General features: G+C 51.6%; 2 protein-coding genes across 3 annotated transcripts in view; both read left to right on the top strand.

Moving 5' to 3' along the window:
• The first annotated feature begins 497 nt into the window (after positions 1 to 497).
• Positions 498 to 18,216, top strand: Nectin4 (nectin cell adhesion molecule 4). Of its 2 annotated transcripts, XM_059280484.1 has the most exons (9): positions 498 to 860; positions 10,394 to 10,753; positions 12,102 to 12,392; positions 13,411 to 13,531; positions 14,643 to 14,791; positions 15,047 to 15,200; positions 15,622 to 15,697; positions 16,123 to 16,197; positions 16,561 to 18,216. In XM_059280484.1, the coding sequence occupies exons 1-9, from the start codon at positions 785 to 787 to the stop codon at positions 16,783 to 16,785; spliced, it is 1,527 nt and encodes a 508-aa protein (XP_059136467.1). In that variant the 5' UTR covers positions 498 to 784; the 3' UTR covers positions 16,786 to 18,216. The 2 variants fall into 2 exon arrangements, with proteins under 2 accessions (XP_059136467.1, XP_059136468.1); XM_059280485.1 differs by lacking the exon at positions 16,123 to 16,197.
• Positions 18,217 to 19,070: 854 nt separating this feature from the next.
• Positions 19,071 to 20,882, top strand: part of Arhgap30 (Rho GTPase activating protein 30) — a 32,382-nt gene continuing 30,570 nt past the window's right edge. The window contains exon 1 of the mRNA XM_059280724.1: positions 19,071 to 19,384. Coding sequence (XP_059136707.1) covers positions 19,288 to 19,384 — 97 coding nt within the window. The 5' untranslated portion in view covers positions 19,071 to 19,287. The remainder of the gene's footprint in view (positions 19,385 to 20,882) is intronic.

The raw sequence follows: 20,882 nt of genomic DNA, 5'->3' as shown, positions 1-20,882 counted from the left end.
GCTTCCTGTTTCCAGAAAACCACTAGACTAACTTGACTGTTCTCTAGCAGGTCCATTCTCCAATGTAGGCCTTCTGAAAGATGAGGTAGGTGGGCCAGCAGGTCAGGGACCTCCTCAGTTCTCTGATAATGCAGCACCAAAACTGAGCCCTTCAGGAGATTGAGGAACTTGTCAAGGACCCCAGGAAACAGCTGACCTGGCTGGCATATAAGAGCGTTGGTTTCATTCTCACACACATCTGGTGCCTCCCTCTTTAAGACACCCAGGCCTCCTGTCCCACCCTCCTACTAGGGGCCCCCCCTCACAGCGCTGTCCATACCCTCACAGGTAAAGCCCCTGTTGCGGATGAGATCCCACTACCCGCACCCAGATCCTTCCCTTCTTCCCTCCCTCCCTGGCGCTCATTAGCTAGCCCAGGCCGTGGGGGCGGTGGCTGCGGAGTCTTCTCTCTGTGCCAGGCCCGGCCCCCGGAGACGCACCTGTTCTGACCTGCTTAGCAGGTTCCCAGGTTTCTGCCTTCGTTGTTGGCCACGGCGTGGGAAGCAGCTCTGGGGGAGCTCAGGGCTCCCGATCACGGCTTCTTGGGGGTAGCCACGGCTGGGTGGGTAGAACTGGGGACTGGGTCCCCTAGTGGAGACCCAAGTGGGATAGGCAGGTACGTCAGTGCCTGGGGACTCCGTGACTTCCTGCCTTCTGGGTCAGAGCTTTACACAGCTCCAGAACCGGCTCCCAGGGAGAACTCCGTGGAACCTCAGAATCACTGGGCAGGTCTGCTTTTGGGCCAATGCCCCTGTCCCTGGGAGCCGAGATGTGGGGCCCTGAAGCCTGGCTGCTGCTGTTGTTCCTGGCATCGTTTACAGGTAGGACTTGCCTGAACCATCAGGACTCTTGCTTCTGAGCCCTACCTGGCAGAGACAGGCACACAACTACACACACACACACACACACACACACACACACACACACACACACACATGCAAACTCACACACGAACGCACCACATGCGCAAACCTTCCCTTTCATTGGACTCTAGATGAAGAAGACCATCTCTTTCTCCCGGTCATTCCACTTGCCATTAGTGCCCTCAGAAGAACCAATGTAGCTCTTTCTTCTTAAGTCCCCTCTCTGCCCCAAGGCCAAGCCATTTCATGTCTACAGTCCCTAATTTAACTACCTCTGCTAAAGTCTTGCTTGCCAAAGCCTCTGTGGACACACACACACACACACACACACACACACACACACACACACATGCATCAGTGCAGGTGGGCTGAAAGGTGGAACCCAAGGACCCTGCTCACTCCAGGGATTCCTGAAGGCTTTGTGGCCTACCACTCAGCTTCAGAACGGCCTCAACATTCACCAAGTGTAGGAAATCTGGTGTCTGGGGAGTAGTGGGCATTTCTGTCTCCTTCTCATCTCATGATAATATTCTGAGCAGCAGGATTGAGGTGCTCATTGAGGGATTACAGGAAAGCCAAGAAACTCCTCTTCCCCAGCCCCTCTCCTTCCCTGGCACACACACTAATAGGTGGAGAATAATGGTATGCGTTTCTTATATGATTAGGGGGAGGTTAGAAGGTAAAGGGCCTTCTAGATGGGGTATGGTCCACTTTTATTCATTTATTATCTCCATTTCCTCTGTTGAATGCCTCTACAATACTTATACTTTCTGCCTGCCTAATATATTCAGAATGTATATAAATTATCGGAATGTATCATTTTTGAGAGCGAGAGAATATGTACACAATGAGACCAAAGTAGGATGCCATTGGCTGTTTCTGGGGAAGGAGTAACTGAGAACTCTTTTTCCTTAGAAAGACAGGGCCCTGTCTGTGAAGGACAGTAGGATCCTCAGCCCAAGAAACAGTAGCAAGGGACTGTTGGTTGTCCAACAGCACTGGGTGACTCCCCACCCCCCACCCCAACCCCATTCTCAGCAGAAGCTCAAGAGGAGAACAAGGCGTAGTTGCCTGGCCTGGCAGGATTCAAGGTTGCCCTCACTCTGGGCTTGTAACAGAAGGGTCAACGGTCCACTCTCTAATCTCAGGATGCTGAGCTCCAAGCTCTGCCACCTGGCCTTACCCCCAACCCCTGCTCTTAATTCCCATCTATGGTATAGCCCTTTTCACTTGTTTAAGACGAGAGGGCGGGGCCTTCTGCTGGGCCAGGGAACCCGAGAGACACTTTCCTGTAGAATCTACCCACACCTGAAGAATGGAGTCATGCTGTCTCAGGACTTGGGTAGGATCAAAGAGATCACGACTCCAACTCCTTCATTTTACAGATGGGAAAACTAAGAGAAACAGATAGGCAAGTGAGATCTGCATGATTACTCAGTGTAAGAAGCAGAACCAGGGTTAGTGTCCTAGTCACCTGACTCCTTGTTGAAAAGAAAAAAAAAAAAAAACCAGCATAGTTGAGGGCATATGGTACTTGAATGTTGGCAATACACTGGTAAGGATACCATTCCGGCCTTCCTTTTCCATGATGTGAAACTGTTCTTTCTACTAGAAGCCCAGAGAAGAGAGAAAGAACTGGCTAGACCACTACCCCAGCCTTCACCCAGGTCTGAGAAAAGCTATGCAGAGGAGAAAGACTGTCTCCAGCATTGCCCAGGAAGCTAGTAACTAATCGGATGTCACTGTACTCCAGTCTGCACAGAGATGAAGGCTATTCCCAGGGACCCCTGGAAACTTGGACTACAGGGGGCCATAGCCCAAGGACTAGATAGTCCCATCACCTCCATTCTGGCTCCCCTGTGTGTATGTATAGGCATCCCCTTAAAGGCCCTAGGAACCTAGACAAAATTTATGTCTCTCAGTGCCCCACAAATTTGGAACTCAGGAGCCTTGAGCTATGATACCATTTCTTCCATTAATTTGCTAGGTACTTTTGAACAGCTGAGAGACTCTACTTCAGGAGGCCAAGAAGGACTGGATGGTCTCTGCAGACCTCTTGACCCTGAACTACTAGGCTTCTGTGATTGACTGTCCAGCTCCTGGCTTGAAGGGGAGTGTTTGTGGTGTTTGAAGAACTGATCTGTCTCCCTGTGGCCGAGAGGACCCTTCCCAAAGACACAGCCTTCCTGGCCCAATTGCAAAGTGACACCTGCCCCCCAACTCCAGGGCCATTAGAGCACTGAGCCCTAGGGCCCTGCCCCACCCCTGACAGGGAGAGGAGCCCAAGCTTGGGAGGCGCCTCCAACACCACAGCTCTTTGTTTCTCTTTAATGGGATGAGTTTCCGGGTGAGGTCCCATCCCCCCCCCCCCATCTCTTGCCCCGGGGCTGAGGGGCCTGAATCTGCAAACTACTTTCCAATAGGATCTCAGTGTCTAACTCTTTGGGTCCTGCAGGACCTGGGCATAAGCTGTTGTGTGAGTCTTCTGAAGGTTAGGATCAACTTTCTGCTGAAATTAATTTCCTAGAAAGGGAGGGGCCCCATCCCTGCTTTTCTACTCCCGATGACAGAGGTGGGCAGGCCCTTTCCTGTAGGACCTACCCAAACCCAGAGAAGCCAGAAAGGGAGGTTTGATTCCCCGCCCAAGTGTGCAGAGCTAGGAGAATCCCAGGGAAGCCCTTGGCCCCGGTGACCCTGGTTCCGTCCAGGTGTTTTCTAGTGACGCAGCCGGAGTGGAGAGACCCCAGCTCCAGAAACGGCAGTGAGGAGTTTAGTGTGCACAGCCCACTCTTCTAGAGCATAGCCTCAGAATCTGGGGTCCCCAGGCAAAGCGAATGGGTGCGAGCCACTGAGGGGAAGCAAGCCTGGAAGGAGAGAATGCCTGCATAACCTAGTCTCCAAAACTTACACTGGCAAAGAAGGGATGGAAATGAAAAGTGGGAAACTGAGTCAGGAGCACAGAGAGTAGAGGAACTTTGGGGTCTAGAACCGGGAACAGAATCTAAAGCAATTCTATTTTAAGTGGGGAGTCACCCACCTGTTTTCTGGAGGAGAATGGGGGCACAATTCTTTCACTGGAACAGGAGCCAACATGGCGCCTGTGGCCTGAGGAGCTGTTCCCATGGCTTTCTGTGCCAACCCCACCCCCCAACACATCTCTCTAAAACTGTTCTGAAGGCTAAGGTTGGGGCTGTGATGTGAAATGAGGCAGAGCTAGCCACAATGGAGGAGGGGGTGGGCAGAATTGGGAGGGGGGGGCAAGACTAGATCTCAGGAGTTTGAGAGAAGTTGAATTCTAGGTCTCCCACCCACAGCAGTGACTCAGCAGGGCTCAGACTCTGGCTCCGGGGGGGTTTAGGGGACTTATCTGTGCTGAGAGCTGTGTCTAGGGCCGAGCTGGCTGCCTCAGGAACTGCCCTCCCCACGGTTCTTCTTTCCCTGTTACTTCTGTGGCTCCCCTCCCTAGACACTAATCTGTGGGTGGGCGCTTTGCCCAGCTTGGGAAGCTCTCGTTAAGCTGGGGGGCTTAGGAAAAGTGGGGGGTAAGCGAGAGAGGTGGGTGAAGGTGGAGGGAAAGGTTTTGGTTTCCAAAGTTCTCAAGGCCAAGGCCAAGGTTATGGGCACGGGAAGGACCAAAATGGTTTTGCTTTGTTTGCATACCTGTCCTGGGTGGATAGGGGTCTATAGACACTTCCCTCTCGCGTCTTTTCTTCCCTCAAACTAACACATCCATGCCAGCCTTCTCTGGTGAAGCTGGTGAAGGGAGGCAAGAGTTAACAAAAAAGAATGAGACCCTAGACAGCTTGGACCCCTCCCCCTTGCCCCAGGCAGATTCCCGTCCCCCTTCCCCCCCAAGCTGCTTCCCACCAAACCTGCACCAGACAGCTCTTACCCCAGGCCTAGAGCCAGAGCTGGTTTTTCTGGTGGTGGCAAGCAGCAAAACCCTGACAGAGATTCCCAGGGAAGAATCTATGCTTGGGGGGCCAGAAGTACTGGGGGGCCCAGGGGTGTGGCCAGAGGGGGTAAAAAAGGGTGGGAGTCCTTTTGTAGGAACCCAAAGAGCAAGAGAGAGAGAGCCTTTGTTTTGTTTGTCAGGGAGGCTTGGTGGCAATTCCCATCACCTGGAGGGACAGTGACCTCATCTCTGGTTACCTCCACCTTGCACCTGAGATGAATCTGCCCTGAAGTCTTGGGGTGAGATGGGGAGAGAAGCCAGGGGCAACATTCGAATGGGCAGAAGCCCAGAGCCACACACTGACCAAACGCAGCTGAGCCAGACATGCGGAAGCCAAGATAAACGACATCAAAATATTTACTATGTGTGCGGAGTTCCGCAGGATGGGAATGTGGCCTGTGTGTTCAGAGGGTGAGATTTACATGTAATGGTGCACGCATATGTGTTCATCTGCTAACACATAGCTCTTCCCTCTGGGTATAGAAAAGTTAGGATGTGTATGTCCCCGGAGAGAGATGTGAACACATACATGTGTGAAACATGCAAGAAACATACAAGAAAATAGCTTCATATGCGCATGATAGAAAGATACCACAGACATTCAGACACAAAAGACAGGCAGTTACTCCCTGTCACACAGACACACCTCTGGGACCCCTATGTGTATGTATCCTTTCATGCGCCAGCAGAAGATGCTGATGGATAAAGTCCCTCGAAAGAAAAGACCTTGTTCTCAAACATGTTACTATGGCTGAGTATCTGCAAGGGCCAGCCTCAGTTTCCCCTTTTGAGCTCAAGAGGCCAAGCCTTACACAGAAAGGCAAGTTGGAGCCAAAGAACAGAGTAGGGTGTAGTCAGCTAGCCAAAGCCAGGAATGGAGGACCTGTCTGGGAGCGGGCGGGGTACACAAAGGGCAGGGCCCCAAAGAGGCCTGAGGGGGGCTGGCCAGGGGTGGGGGAGGCTGAGGGTAGGGATCCCGTCTGGCCAGTTGGGCCTGTTCTCTCCCTTGCGCAAGGTAGTGGTGGCTGTGGCTAGGCCTGCTGCTGTGTGGCAGCTTCTGAGTCACTAAGGCTCCTGACCAGCGTCCTGCTGCTCCTGGAGAGGAGAGGTGGGGAAGAGTCAGGGGGAGAGGAGTGCCCGAGAAGCTAGAGGCCACCAGCCTCAGCAAACACCATGCAGCAGCAGAAGGGTCTGTGGGGCTTGGCCTGGCCTGGCTACTACATGCCCATAAGGTGACCTCACCAGGCAGGCGGTGTGTCTCCTTCAGTCTGGTGACATCATCATGCTGACGCCAGGCAGGCACTGGGTGGGGGAGAGGAGGAGACAATCCTGGCCTGCCCTGGCTTGGAAGCCTGGGTTCCTGGGTCCATTTAGCCCAGGACAGGGATACTTGGGCCCAAGTTCTCTTAACTCATCTCTTTATTTAGAAGATGAACTGAAGACCACTGGAAGTGGGGATGCCTCAGCCTGAGATACTTCCACTAAACAGTGGCTTTAGGACAGTGTGGGTTTCGTAGGAACAATTCCAAAGGAACTTTCCTGTTACATTGGGTTCCTCAGTCTGCTCAGTCTGCAAAACTGGGGCTTGTATCTTTAGAATGAGGGTCTTGGACTCATGGGTTAGGGACATTGAGGATGGAGACTCAGGCATGTGATGGGTACCAATTCTTTTTTTTTTTTATTTTCTTTTCGAGACAGGGTTTCTCTGTATAGCTTTGGAGCCTGTCCTGGAACTTGCTCTGTAGACCAGGCTGGCCTCAAACTCAGAGATCTGCCTGCCTCTGCCTCACAAGTGCACAAGGGATTAAAGGCATGTGCCACCACTGCCTGGCGGATACCCAATTCTTACTGTGCCCTAAGGAGGTATTTTGGGGGATAGCATATATATGATTTGTGGTGGGGGTGGGGGCCAGTGTAGGGATGAAGATGAAAATATACAGGCTTAAGAGATGGCAGTTAAGAGCACTTGTTCTTGCAGAGGATCTAGGTTCAATTCCCAGCACCCACATGGCAGTTAACAGCCACCTGTAACTCCAGTTCCAAAAAATCTGATGCTCTCTTCTAACCTACATGGGCACCAGGCACATAGAATATATATATATTCTAGAAAACATTCATACACATAAAATAAAAATAAATAAAAAAGTAAAAATTTAAGGATGGAAATATGGGATCTGATAGTGTCACAGTGTCACAGAAATGGTCTTTGGAAGGATTTGTGTCTCCTAGTGGGGCAGGGCTTAGAGTCCCCTGCACACTTAGAGTGACCTGCACTCCACATTATTGTGACTTAAATCTACGTTAGTGTTTTACAGCAGAGTGAGCTGGAGAGTCCATATCACACCCCACCCCCAGCCTTCATTGACAACCTTACTCCCTTTAGTGCTAGGAGGAGGTACCTGGGAGGGGTGCAAGTGGTTAGCTGGACTCCCAGGCTGGGCTGGGTGGGACCAATGTCAGCTTAGGCAGGTCAGGGCCCTGGTATCTGGCCCTGCAGGTCTGTCCCGTCCAGTCTGGGGCCCTCCCAACTCCCAGCAGCAGCATCCTTCCCTCTGCTCCTTCTATCAGGGCCACAAGACCCATCCATTTGTCTCCCTGGAACCCTCTGCCTAGTCCATGCTTCATTTCCTCACTACATGCTGCCCATCTCCATCCCCTTCTTCCTCTGTCTGGTCCAGAGACGCTCCCTTTCTTTGTCAGTGAATTCAGACAGACAGTTTATGTTACCCCCACTCCAAGGTTGCCATGCCAACGCTTTCCGGGCCTAGTCCATCTAAGGGACTGTGCATGCCTCTTGGTTCTACTTTCTTTCTGCCGCCTATCTCTTTCATGCATCTGCTCATCCATTTGTATATTCTTTTTGTTTTTGAGAGGTGGGGATTGAGACATTGTCTCCCTGTTGCCCAGGATGGCCTTGAACCCAAGATCTTCTTGCCTGAGCCTTCCCAAGAGTTGGGATTAGAGGTATGGGCTACCATGCTACCATGCCTGGCTTCATTCATTCATTCATTTATTCAGCCAGTCAATAAACATTCATTCAAGGTCCAATTATGTGACAGGAAGGAGACCACATACCACTGACTGAGCATGAAATCAGAAACCGTGTTTTTCATATGTGATACACGGCCCTGTTTTTTACTCTGATGGAGCTCAACGCCTTGGGAAAGGAGAGCAAGAAAACAGGAAGTCTGATCTATAGGTTAAAGTGCTATGATTGGGGTTAAAGCAGAATGCTAGGGCAGCCAGGGGCAGGGCACCCAAAGCTGCCTGAGGTGGGGGAGGGGAGGGAGGGAGGACTCAGGAGGAAATGATGCCTAAGCAGAGTCCTAAGGCATGAGTAGGAGTTCTCCAGACAGTGATGAGTAGGAGCACCCAGACACCGGGAGGGGAGCATTCCAGGCAGGGGTACAGTGTGAGCAAAGCAACAGACAACAGGGTGTGTGGGGTACCGGTAAGAGGCAGGGACTACAAAGAGTTGGATGTTCTAAGCGGGAGCCCTTGCCATCCCACTCTTCTGCCCTGGCCCGGCCCCTGGCCCTGGGTTTTGTTTGTTTTTTCATAACCATAGGCATTCCCAGGCACAACCTCCTTTATAAGTTACTCGTCCCAGACATCCAGTTATCTTTGAGTCTTTCCTGTTTCTCACCTCTCTCTAGTCAGTGACCCCCACACCCCCACCGATGTCCCTTTTATCTGCCCAGTACCACCTTGCCAGGGATGCGGCTATGGCCTCATGGTATCTACCTTAGTCTCCTTCCATGACCTGTTTTCTGGTCAGACTGCATGTTGTCACCTGCTTTGTGCCACTTGCTGGCTAGGGAAGCTTTGGTGACTCTCCATTTCCTCTTGACCAAATTTGAATTCCTCTTCCTGGCAATGGGCAGTCTTGGGCTGTTTGGACCCACCCTATCTCAGCTATATTTTCCACTGATGCTCAACACACACACCCTACCTTAGGTTGGGTCCTCTTCTCTTTGCTTCCTGAACCAGCAGCCAGGCCCCCACCTGCTTAGTGATTGCTTACCTTGACCTGTATCTATAATGCCTTTCTAGGTGTCCCGGGCCTCCTGATCTTACCCAACTCATAGATGAAGCCCTCCCTATGGCTCCCACATCCCTCAAACAACCTACGACAAGTCATCAAACACGAAACCAGAAACCACCATTGCAAGTCAGGTGTGGTGGTGCCTCCAGAAATCCAAGCCCTCTGGAGGCTAGGGCAGGAGAACAGTGAGTTTGAAGCCAGCCTGGAAGGCTACATAATTAGACACTGTCTTAAAAAGAAAGAGGAGGGGCTGGAGAGATGGCTCAGCAGTTAAGAGCACTGGCTGCTCTTCCAGAGGACCCAGGTTCAATTCCCAGCACCCACATGGCAGCTCACAACTGTCTGTAACTCCAGTTCCCTGGGAACTGATGTCTTCACACCAATGCACATTAAATAAAGTTAAATAAATTATAAAAAAAAAAGAGAGAGAGAGGAAGAGGAGGAGGAGAGAGAGAGAAAAAAAGAAATTATCATTGCATAATTCCATACCTGTCTATTAGTAGATCGATGATTGATAGATATCTAGATGGATAGATAGATAGATAGATAGATAGATAGATGTCTACCATTTGAATTTCTTCCTCCTAAACAGACCTTGGGTTCCATGAGGGCAGGAAATGGATCTTTATTTGCCAATAAGGTTATGTAATAGACAAATCTAATTTCAAAATTTCCAAATGCTTCATACAGCTGCTCATCGATTACCAAAACACTAGTCCTTCATCCCTGTCCTGTGATTCTGGCTCAACCTTCTGACACAGTTGCTGTGTGCCTGCCCTGACCTCATCTCTCCAGGCCCCTGACCTGGGGGCCCTTTCTGTCTTCGGTGACTTGCTGGTTCCTGCCCCTAAACCTCAGTTCATGCCATTCCTCCCACATGGAATACCTCCTTCTCTCTGGGAATCCAGGCCTCTCATCTTCAAGCCATGTGAAAAATGTTCTCAAGGGCCACTCAGGATGGACTTCGGCCTCCCCAAAAGCCCCATTCCAGGCACCAAACGTTCTCAACCTTTTCAGTTGCTGCTCACTGTTCTTTCCCAAAGCATTCACGTTTACTTTTACCCCACTTGGTAGATTGGGCCTCCTGTGAAATTCGTCCCTGGCTTCCTGGTTCTATGTGCAGAGAGAGATTCGATTTCCTGGAAGGTTGTGAGCTCCTTGAGGGCAGGAGCTATGTCTCTGGTCCTGTTAGGGTTTCTTTGCTCAAATAGAATCCTAGGCTGCAAAAGGGTGAGTCTTCCATAAATCATCTCTATGGCCTTAGGCAAGCCGCTTCCCTCTGGATCTCAGCTTCCTTCTCTGTTACATGGCGATAATAACGCCTACCTCTTGGGAATGTTGTGTGGATCTAATGAGGTAATGGACTGAATGCGCTTCGCAAGCACAAACCGCTCCAGTTCCGGCTGCCTTTGCTGTCATTATCATTTTGATTGCGGTCCCTTGGTTCTGGCAGCCCCCTTCAGCCTGACTGCTTTTGTCTGCCCCCTGCAGGCCGATGCCCCGCGGGTGAGCTGGAGACCTCGGACTTAGTGACAGTGGTGCTGGGCCAGGACGCAAAATTGCCCTGCTTCTACCGAGGGGATCCGGATGAGCAGGTGGGGCAAGTGGCATGGGCTCGGGTGGACCCAAACGAGGGCCCCCGGGAGCTGGCCCTACTGCACTCCAAATACGGGCTTCATGTGAGCCCCGCCTATGAGGACCGCGTGGAGCAACCACCGCCCCCACGAGACCCTCTGGACGGCTCCGTGCTCCTGCGCAACGCTGTGCAAGCTGATGAGGGCGAGTATGAGTGCAGAGTCAGCACCTTCCCGGCTGGCAGCTTCCAGGCACGCATGCGGCTCCGTGTTCTGGGTAAGTAGCGCCAGTTGGGCATGATCAGGATTGGGTGGGTGGGTGGGTGGGAGGAGACAGGACGGGACTGCAGAGATGGATGGGGCAGAGGCAGAACAAGCAGACATAAAAGATAAGGCCCTGTAGGGGTGAGGGAGGATTACCCAGCCCCTCCCACCCAATCCATAAATTCTCTCCAAAAGCCACCAAAGCTGGGGAATAGTACATATTTTAGGAAGCTGTCCTTCTGATGGCTCGAATTTTACCTTGTACACCTTTGTCCTTCTGGAGCAGTATAGCATGGACTTACTCTTCTGAACAGCTTTTCAAAGAGCTGAAAACCTCTGCCAGACTCCCCTTAAAGCCCCTCTTTTCCAAGGGGCCCTTTACTGATTCTACAAAAGACATCAACGCAAAGCCTCCTTCATCATCCTAAGCACTTTGGTTTTAAAATGTGGGAGTCCCAAATGTGGACATGAGGTCCAGCTGTGATGTGGCTGTACGTGAGCAGGGGGTTAATACAGTCCTTGATTGGGCCTTCGGTGAACGTCGTCGAAGACCGCATTCACGTTTTAAACCACTACCTTGCACCCATGGGCAGAGGTGCTGGTCACCTGGACCTATGGTTAAATTGTCTTTTCAATTTTGTGCTTGGCTGTTTTGAAGCTAGAAGTAAAAACAAACAAACAAACACACAAATAAATTTTGCTTTGGACTATTTTGAAGGTAAAAATAAGAGCCTTTGTGGTTTTGTTTTGGGTGGAGGTTAGTAACATAAGCCTTGGAGGGAACAAAACAAAACTAAACCTGAGTGTAAAAAAAAAGCTGGGCATAGTGATACATAGCTACACTTATACTGCTCCAGAAGCTGAGTCAGGAGGATAGAAAATTTGAGGCCAACACACACACCCCAAAACAAAATCTATGACTCTAGGCTTTGTCACTTAAGAGCTGACGACCTGGAACAAATCAGTGAGTCTCCCTGAGCTTTGCCTTCCTCATCTGAAGAACAGGCATAATCATACCCACCTCACAAGTTTGTTAGCAGAATTAAATGAGATAATGTGTGCAAAATATTTAGCATAATAGTTGACACATAGTAAGAAGTGGTTATTATTGTTATTATTACACAGATAGTATCTAATTAGTTCTAAAACTATTTTTATTTTTTTTAAATGACCTATGCACATAGTAAAAAATTCTAATAGTGAAGAAAGATGTAAAGACACTTGAAATTACACCACTGATCTGGCACTTTTATTGGTAAGATAAGAAAAGGGGACTGAAGTTTGCAACTGGGTAAGACTGAGAGAGATCTCCTGACCACAACTGTGCAGATCTTTCACACACCCCTTCCCCCCATCCACAGTGCCTCCCCTGCCTTCACTGAATCCTGGCCCACCACTAGAAGAGGGACAAGGCCTGACACTGGCAGCCTCTTGCACTGCAGAGGGCAGCCCAGCTCCCAGTGTGACCTGGGACACAGAGGTCAAAGGCACACAGTCCAGCCGCTCCTTCAAGCACTCCCGCTCAGCGGCTGTCACTTCAGAATTTCACCTGGTGCCTAGCCGAAGCATGAATGGGCAGCCACTTACCTGTGTGGTGTCTCACCCTGGCCTGCTCCAGGACCAGAGAATCACCCTCACCCTCCAAGTGGCCTGTGAGTATTGGGATAGATGGGTAAGATATTCCTATGTATCCCTACGTTCTGAAAATAGTAATAAGACACTATGACCCTGAACCATGCCAGGAGGGTCAGCCTGAGTCCGGGAGTCCACAGTCTAATCCAAAGACAGAAGACTTGGGGGCCAACCTAGATGTCCTGGGAAAATCACTGGGGTCTCTGTGAGCCTTTGTTTGTTTGGTTGGTTAGTGTTTTGTTTTGTTTTGAGACAGGGTTTCCCTGTGTAGTCCTGAAACTAGTTCTGTAGACCAGACTGGCCTCAAACTTACAGAGATCTCTCTGCCTCTGCTGGGATTAAAGGCATGTGCCATCACCACCTGGTGTCTCTGTGAGCTTTATAGAAGAGACTGCCTTATTTTTACAGTGTTGATGGGAGAATAAAATATAAATATAGAAGTGAAGGTGTTTGCAAAATATACAGTTTAGAGTTTGGAGGTAGGCTTGGGACAAGCCTCCATCCTGCTATTTACCAACAGGTATTTAATCTTGTTAGACTTCATTTTCTTCACCAGCAAATGAGTGTGATTATACCAACTTTACCCGATTTTGATGAGAATTAGCATCCATGAATGCAAAGCATCTCACAGATTTTAAATCCTACAAGGGTTCAGTAAATGATAGTGTGTTCCCAGCATTAGACTTCAAGCCCAGACTACACTATCATCTGGCACAAAGGAGGAAATCAACAAATGTTTGTTAGAGAAATGGACAAACTGGTGGGTTGTCAGGCATTTAGTGAGCACCTGCTCTGTTAGTAGCACTATGCTAAGGCGACACGGAAGATCCAGGAAGAGTGTGAAACTCCATCACCTCAAGGGACGTGCGGGCTCACGGCACAGGTCAAGCAAAATAGACTCTGAGCTGGGGTGTGTGTGTGTGGCCAGGAGCTGTGGGGGAGAGTAAAGGGAGGCTGTTCCAGCAAGGCAAGAGGGCCTTCGAAGAATCATGGCTTAAGGCCTCTTCCCATTCTTCCTCCTGCCTCCTCCCACTCCAGTCCTTGCAGAGGCCTCCGTGAGGGGCCTTGAGGACCAGAACTTGTGGCACGTTGGCCGAGAAGGAGCTACACTGAAATGCCTGAGTGAAGGACAGCCCCCTCCCTCGTACAACTGGACACGGTAAGGGCCTATACTTGGAGAGAGGAAGGCCTAGCTCGGGACTATCATCCTTTTCTTTTCAGGGCCAGGGTGAGCTCATTATGTACTAGGACCACATATACTGAACCCTAGATACGTTAGGGCATATGTTCAGACCAACATAAAAGTAGGCATAGTCGCCGGGCGGTGGTGGCGCACGTCTTTAATTCCAGCACTCAGGAGGCAGAAGCAGGCAGAACTTTGTGAGTTCGAGGCCAGCCTGGTCTACAGAGTGAGATCCAGGGCATGCACCAAAACTACACAGAGAAACCCTGTCTTGAAAAACAAACAAACAAACAAAAAACAAAAAACAAAATGTGTAGTCAGTAAATATTACTGGCTTGTTCCAGGGAATGTGTGGTTACCCATAGGGAATACGTAGCTATCTTCTTGGCTTTCCCCCCAACTGTAAACTATGAAATATAACTATAGTAAATATTAATCTTTTACATATTTGTGAGTGCTAAAAGTCCATGAGACAAAAAGACAGCGGACTATATAACTGCTGTTATACCAACGCTCTTTGTAACAATGTTGCCAGCACCTCAGAAACTCCCACCCACTTCCACCAGTTCTTTCAAGAGTCCAGAGCATTGGAAAGGGGTGGGACACTCATGTGTGTGAGCCTATGATAGGCATGTTCTTACATGTGGACATGTGAATGACACATGTGGCCTTGTGCCTGGGGCTAGGTTTGTTTACTCCACCATACAATATCATAGGTGTTGGAGCATGCAGTCACAGTTTCCAAGTACCTCTGAGCCCAGCTAGGAGTGGAGTGACCTGTTGTGTGGACTTTATAGCATGTATACCTGTTACCTGGTGCTGGATGACGTGATGCCTGTGGGAGCATGTGGGATGGCACGCGTGTGGAGCTTCCCCAAGTGTGTGTGGGGGTGCCCGGGTCAGGCTGGGCGGCAGGGAGAAAGGGCCTCTGCCTGGACCTGCCTGGGTTAGGGAGGGGCACCGTGGGAACAGCCGGAGGCTCTGGATGACGTCATGGGGGAAGGGGATGAAGAGCTGCCTGGGCACGTTGGGTGGTGGCAGCCTTAGCCTGCCCCAGCCAGCACCCTTCAGCTTCCCTGTCCTTCAGGCTGGATGGACCTCTGCCTAGTGGGGTGCGAGCGAAAGGGGACACTCTGGGCTTTCCCCGACTGACTCCTGAGCACAGTGGCGTCTACGTCTGCCATGTCAGCAATGAACTTTCCTCGAGGGATTCTCAGGTCACCGTGGAAGTTCTTGGTAAGCACAGTGGTTGGGGGACAAAGACAGGGATGCTGAGTTCAGAGCTGGGGGTGGGCAACAGGAAGCAAGACAGAGAAAGAAATGGGAAAGAATGCCTTTGGGGATGACGGATATTATATTTTGGAGAGAGTTAAGCTGAGTGGGTAGCTGTGGAGGTGTTCTGTGAAGATAATAATTGGGTAGCGATGGGATCTGGGGTGGTTCCAGAAAGGATCTGGGCACGCACCTCAGACATTGGCCTGTCTCCAGCAGACCCTCAAGATCCAGGGAAGCAAGTGGACCTCGTGTCGGCCTCAGTGGTGGTGGTGGGTGTGATCGCTGCGCTCTTGTTCTGCCTCCTGGTGGTGGTGGTGGTCCTCATGTCCCGGTATCACCGGCGGAAAGCGCAGCAGATGACCCAGAAATAGTGAGTACTGGCTACACCCCAGGGTGGGTGGAAGCGAGCTGAGGACAGAGATGAGTGAAGCAGGAGGGGAACAGAGGAGAAAGGACACTGGGTCCCGAGATGGGCAAAGTCTTTGGGGACGTGAGGAAAACCGGGGACGTGAGGAAAACCCGGGACCTGGACCACAGCTGGATGAGGAGACATGTGCCTGAGAGAAGCACACATTCGTACTCCCCAGGTATCATCTCCTATGCATACTTTAGCGCTATGTGGCACACCCACGCGTTCCAGCCACGCTGTCATCTGCAGCCACATACTCAGTGGCAGGCATAGTTGGGCAGTCATACCCTCCAGCCATCTTACACAGGCTCAGCCAGGCTAGGCTCACCTTGGGAGGCTGTCACACTGCTCTCAGTTCCTGACAAGAGGATGTCTTTCCCAGTGAGGAGGAGCTGACTTTGACCAGGGAGAACTCCATCCGGAGGCTGCATTCTCACCATACGGACCCTAGGAGCCAGGTGTGTGCTAAGGCTGGGTGCATGCGTGGGGCGTGGGCACGCAGGTTTGCTCGGGTCTGGGCTCCTCTGTAGATAGGAGCATAGCCCCATGCCAGGTCTGGCTGCTTCCTCATAGCTGGAGCTGAGCTGAGGCTGGGGTATTAGCTGGGGATAGATGCTTTGGGGTTGCTAGGACTCCTCCTTGCAAGGCCCTTCTAGCACTGGGTTGGGGGGCTGCTCTAAGAATCCACCACCAGTGCTGGTTCCAGGGTGGGTTTGGGGGAGTCAGCGAGGGAAGGAGGATGTTTGTGTCAGAGACACGTGGACCTATGGGTTGGGGGGACAGGTGATCAGGGAGGAGGCCGGTGGAGAAAGAGAGAGGTGGAAAGTGAGGGGAGGAGGCTGAGCTCTCTCCTAACTCCTCCCCTGTGTCTGGGCCCCTGCAGCCGGAGGAGAGTGTAGGGCTGAGAGCGGAGGGCCACCCTGATAGTCTCAAGGACAACAGTAGCTGCTCTGTGATGGTGAGGCCCCCCGGCCCCACCGGTGTCCCCAACACTCTCCTCAGGCCCCTCTCCTGGCCCCGATGTGGTGTGACAGCAGCCCCCTAGACCAGTCCCTGCATCTCATCCCTGGCTCACATGCAAGCCCCGCCCCGCCCCCCCACCCCACTGCTGCTATGCCTTTGTTCTCTGTCTCCCCATCCCTATGTATAACACTTGCTCTTGCCCTCCCCACCCCCAAATTTCCAAGCCCCATGCCTCTGGGACAGCCATTCCCTGTGCGTGCTTTACCTGACCTCTGACCCCATCACAACCCAGCCCTACCCTACTGTGTCGGTCTGCTTGATCTTGACTCCTGACTTAGCCTCTGTCCTTGGTCTCCAGAGTGAAGAGCCAGAGGGCCGTAGCTACTCCACGTTGACCACAGTGAGGGAGATAGAAACACAGACGGAACTGCTGTCTCCAGGCTCTGGGAGGACAGACGAGGAGGAGGATCAGGATGAAGGCATCAAACAGGCCATGAACCATTTTGTTCAGGAGAATGGGACCCTGAGGGCCAAACCCACAGGCAATGGCATCTACATCAATGGGCGAGGGCACCTGGTCTGACCCAGGTCGGCCTCCCTCCCCAGGCCTGGTTTCTTCTGCTTCCATGGGGGATTTCAACTCTTCTTAGGGGAACCCTCCTCAAACGCCTGCGTTTCTTTAGGAAGATACTTCCCAGCCCACTGACTGCTCCACTTTTACCTCCACTCCTTCTGTTCATCAGGAGGGCTCCAATGGTTGAGTGCCTCCCATCATTGTGTGTACGTCATTTGTGTGCGTGTGTGTGTGTGTGTGTGTGTGTGTGTGTGTGTGTGTGTGTGTAAGCATTCATGGCACTCCATTGTATGTGCACAGAGGGGTGACTGTCCATGGTGCATGGTGTGCATTGTGATGTCATGTTGAGAGTCCAAGTGAATGGTATGTGTGACTCGGGATTCGTGGCTGTGTGCAGAACATTGCTAGGGTGTGGCTTGTGAGCAGCTGCGTCTCATGTGTGACCTCTGCCTGCAGATGCAGGTATTTTCCTCAGACCCCAGAGCAGTATTAGTGATGCAGAGGTTGGAAGTGAGAGGTGGAGACTATGGGCCAGATCCAGGTGTGCGGGCATAGCTGGAGCTCGAATCTGACCTCCAGAGTCGGGGAGCTGTGTTCCCACACTCTGGGAGCAAGTGTGAAGCAGACGTCCAGGGGTCTGTCAGAGGCTTGAACTGTTGCAGAAGCCCTCTGCCCTCTGGTGGCCTGTGTGCCTGCTGCATGTACATACCTTCTGTAAACTAACCTCCGAGGGAACCTCCGGAGTTCGGCTCAGACTCCCTCAGTAAGAGAAAAAGAAACTTAAAAACAAACCAACAAAACCCTTTTTGAATGAGGAGCATGTTTTTTTTTACTGGGCTTGTTTAAGCAAGGACAACCCACATAGGCATTCAACAAGACTGTTGAGCAGACCCCACAGCAGGGGCTAATTCCTATGGTTCTGGAAAGTTCTCCTCCTAGGGCACTTTCACCTAAAGAGGCTCTGGAGAGGAAGCGGGCAGCTGCCGGAGTCTGGAACCAGTGATGTGAGATATAAACACTGGGAAAGGAGACTAGAGATGAGGTGCTTGGCTCCCTTGGCCCCTCAGACCTTCCTCTAGTTGTGTCTGCAGTTATGTGTGCCTTCACGGAGTTGGGACGTGGCGTCGAGGGCCCCGGGTTCAGTTGTGTAGAGGGCAGAGGGTAGCGAGGGAAGGTGGAGGTCCTGGTGAGGAGAAAGAGCTGTGGGTGAAGAGTGACAGTAGCTCCTTCCCCAGGCTCTTCTGGCACTTTCTATGTGTGGGGCCTGGGGTTAGATGTTTGTTTTTCTTTAGCCTGCTCAAACCTACTCAGCCAGAATACTGAGATTCCGTATCCAAACCCGGTGTGGCCTGAAATCTGGTCTAAAGGAGAGGCTCTCATCCTATTCCCAAGCAACCCAGGACTTGTGGACCCCGAGGATCTGGGGTCCTAGTGTGTATATTTCATGTAAATATATGTATATTTGTACATAAAATGATATTCTGTTTTTAAATAAACAGATAAAACCTTTCCTGTCTGGTTCCTGTCTTGCCCCTTAAACGGGGTAAGTCACAAGTGCCATGCACTGAGTCTCGAGGTCATCCTTCCTTTGCTCCCAGGCAGGGTGAGGACTCAGATACTTGCAGCTAAGAAGGGAGGAAATGGCTTTCAAAACACTTTCAGACATTTCTGAGTGCCCTCAGGTAGGAGAGTGTGGACATGACCTTCTTTAGGGGAAGCCGGTGCCTTCGTTTGCAACGTGTTTCGAATTTGAGTGTCCTGGAAACTTCCAGCAGCTGTGTGGGGTGGACAACCATGTACCGTTTTACAGACAAAGAAACTGAAACTCAAAAGCCAGCTGGTCTGTGTCCTCCCTTTGAAAGGTATGGCAGCTGAGGCTCAGTGAAGTAATGTGGCTTGACCAAGATGACAGGGTCACCTGAGGCATCCTCCATCCTGAGTATGTTCTGTACGGTCCTTTCCTGCCTTGCTCACCGGCAAGCCTCAGTTCTCGGTCCCACCCAAGAATTTTGGTCTCTAGAAATGCCAGCCACCTGCTCACAACCCGGGCACCATTACTCCACCCAAGGGTTCTGACATCACCTCCCTTCGTGACCAATGGATGAAGTCCCAGCAATGATGAGGATGTGAATGTTAGCTACCACCCCCACCCCAGGCCCTGTGGTTGCAAAGATGCTCTAACAGGAAGCGGGTTTGAGGAGCTGCACAGCTTCCTGCCCCCCTAGAGCTGCACAGGGCGAGAAGGGCTAGCGCTCAGCTTGGCCACGAGACACAGCTTCATGCCGGGGTTCTGGTAGCTTCCTCTTCCATATCCACTTCCGTGTGGCCCCGGGGGCCCCCAGAGGCAAGTGCTGCTGTCCGTTGCCCAGGCCACCCTCCACCTCCAGTTTGGAGCCCTGCCCCTCTGGGGCCGGGCCAAACCCAACTACTGACTGGGATTCCATGGGGGACTGGTAGGTCAAAGGTTTTGGGGGACAGAGGTGGAGGGGCCAGATCCCTGGGGCTCTGGCCATGAAGTCTCGGCAGAAAGGAAAGAAGAAAGGCTGCCCCAAGGAACGAGTGTTTGGGTGCGACTTACAGGAACATCTACAGCACTCAGGCCAGGACGGTAAGGGGACCAACCGGAGCCGGGGGAAGCTGGGTGGGTGCATGGACCGCCACGCAGACACTAAGCCTGTCTTCTCTGGCTTGATTTGGTCTGTTGGGAAGAATCAGCTGCTAGGGCCCAGTGGCCCAGGGTCACCATCCATGAGACCTGTGTACAAGCAAGACAGGAAACGTGGCTCAGAGAAGGCAGAGAGGCTCGCTTCTGTAATAGTTAGAGGACAGGTCGCTGAGAGGGTGAGGATGGGAAGTCCAAGGGAACAAGACGGGGGATGGTGAGATTTGGAAAGTCTAGAGATGCAGATGAATCAGGTGACGGGACGGAGATGAGACAGAGGGTGGGAACAGAGGTCCTATGTCAGAAGAGAGGCTGAAGGGAGAGTTGATAGAATAATAAATGGAGACACAGATGGGAATGGGCCCAGTAGGTCTGAGGATATAGCTTGGGGAGAGAGGAAGGAGGCATCCCAGCTGGAGAACAGCACCAAGGGACAAGGGACCTGGGCCTTCTGCACCTTTGCTGGGCCACAGGAGGGTGTGGGGGGAAGGAGAGACCCCCCCTTAGATGGCTTGCAAAAAAGAAACGGGTTTGCGGTCGAAGGGCAAGGGGAGACGCTGCTGATGTGGGGAACACAGGAAAAGTGAAGGAGATGGCTTAAACCCTGATTTGAAGTTGGGAGTAGAAGCTGTTTAATAAAGAGGGGTGTGGGCACTGTCTGGAGCTTCCTCAGTTCCTTCCCTGGCTTACTATGCAGTGGGCTTGGAAGCCAGCATGCCCAGGGATAACCCCTGGCTCACCACTCTGCCTAGCGTGTTCAGAACCATGTCTTAATTTGGCTTGAAATTGAGCTATCTGGACTACACCGTCCAGCTTGTTTTCAGCACACCGAGCGACTTACAAAAAAGGGCATGATTCTTCCCCCCCACTCCACCCCACCCCAATCTGTCATTTCCTCTTTGTCCCCTTCTCTGGTTGTGGTGCCTGCAGTGAAGGGAGGGTGACGGTGGTTCCCAGCTCATTTCCTGCTCTTAGCCCCGCCCTTGTGTCCCCAGACACCTCCTTCCCCTTTTCTCCTCCATCAGAGGGCCCCATCCCTACCAGCCTCCATTAAGGGAAAGCCCAGGGCCCCAAGAAAGAGTGTTTACAGCTGAGGTGGACTTTTCTGTGCCTTCCTCTTCTCACTGAGCAAGTCTGGCTCCGTTATGATCATTCCACTCTTGATAAAGATTTTTTTTTTAAGTTACCACATTGTTTATATATTTTGTATGCATGTTGGGGGGGGCATATTAGTTCCAATGCAGGTGTGAAGGTCAGAGGACAACTTGAGGGAATCAGTTTTCTCCTTCCATCATGTGGGTCCCAGGGATCAAACTCAAGTCATCAGGTTGGTGGCAAGCACCTTTACCCACCCACTGTTACCACCTCACAGACCATATTTTGTTGTTGTTGTTGTTTTTTCAAGACAGGATTTCTCTGTGTAGCCCTGGCTGTCCTGGGACTT

This window comes from Peromyscus eremicus, chromosome 15, assembly GCF_949786415.1.
Source record: "Peromyscus eremicus chromosome 15, PerEre_H2_v1, whole genome shotgun sequence".
In the NCBI taxonomy this organism is placed as follows: domain Eukaryota; kingdom Metazoa; phylum Chordata; class Mammalia; order Rodentia; family Cricetidae; genus Peromyscus; species Peromyscus eremicus.
The sequence above is the reverse complement of the archived record's forward strand: the minus strand, read 5'-3'. Positions and strand labels throughout refer to the sequence as shown.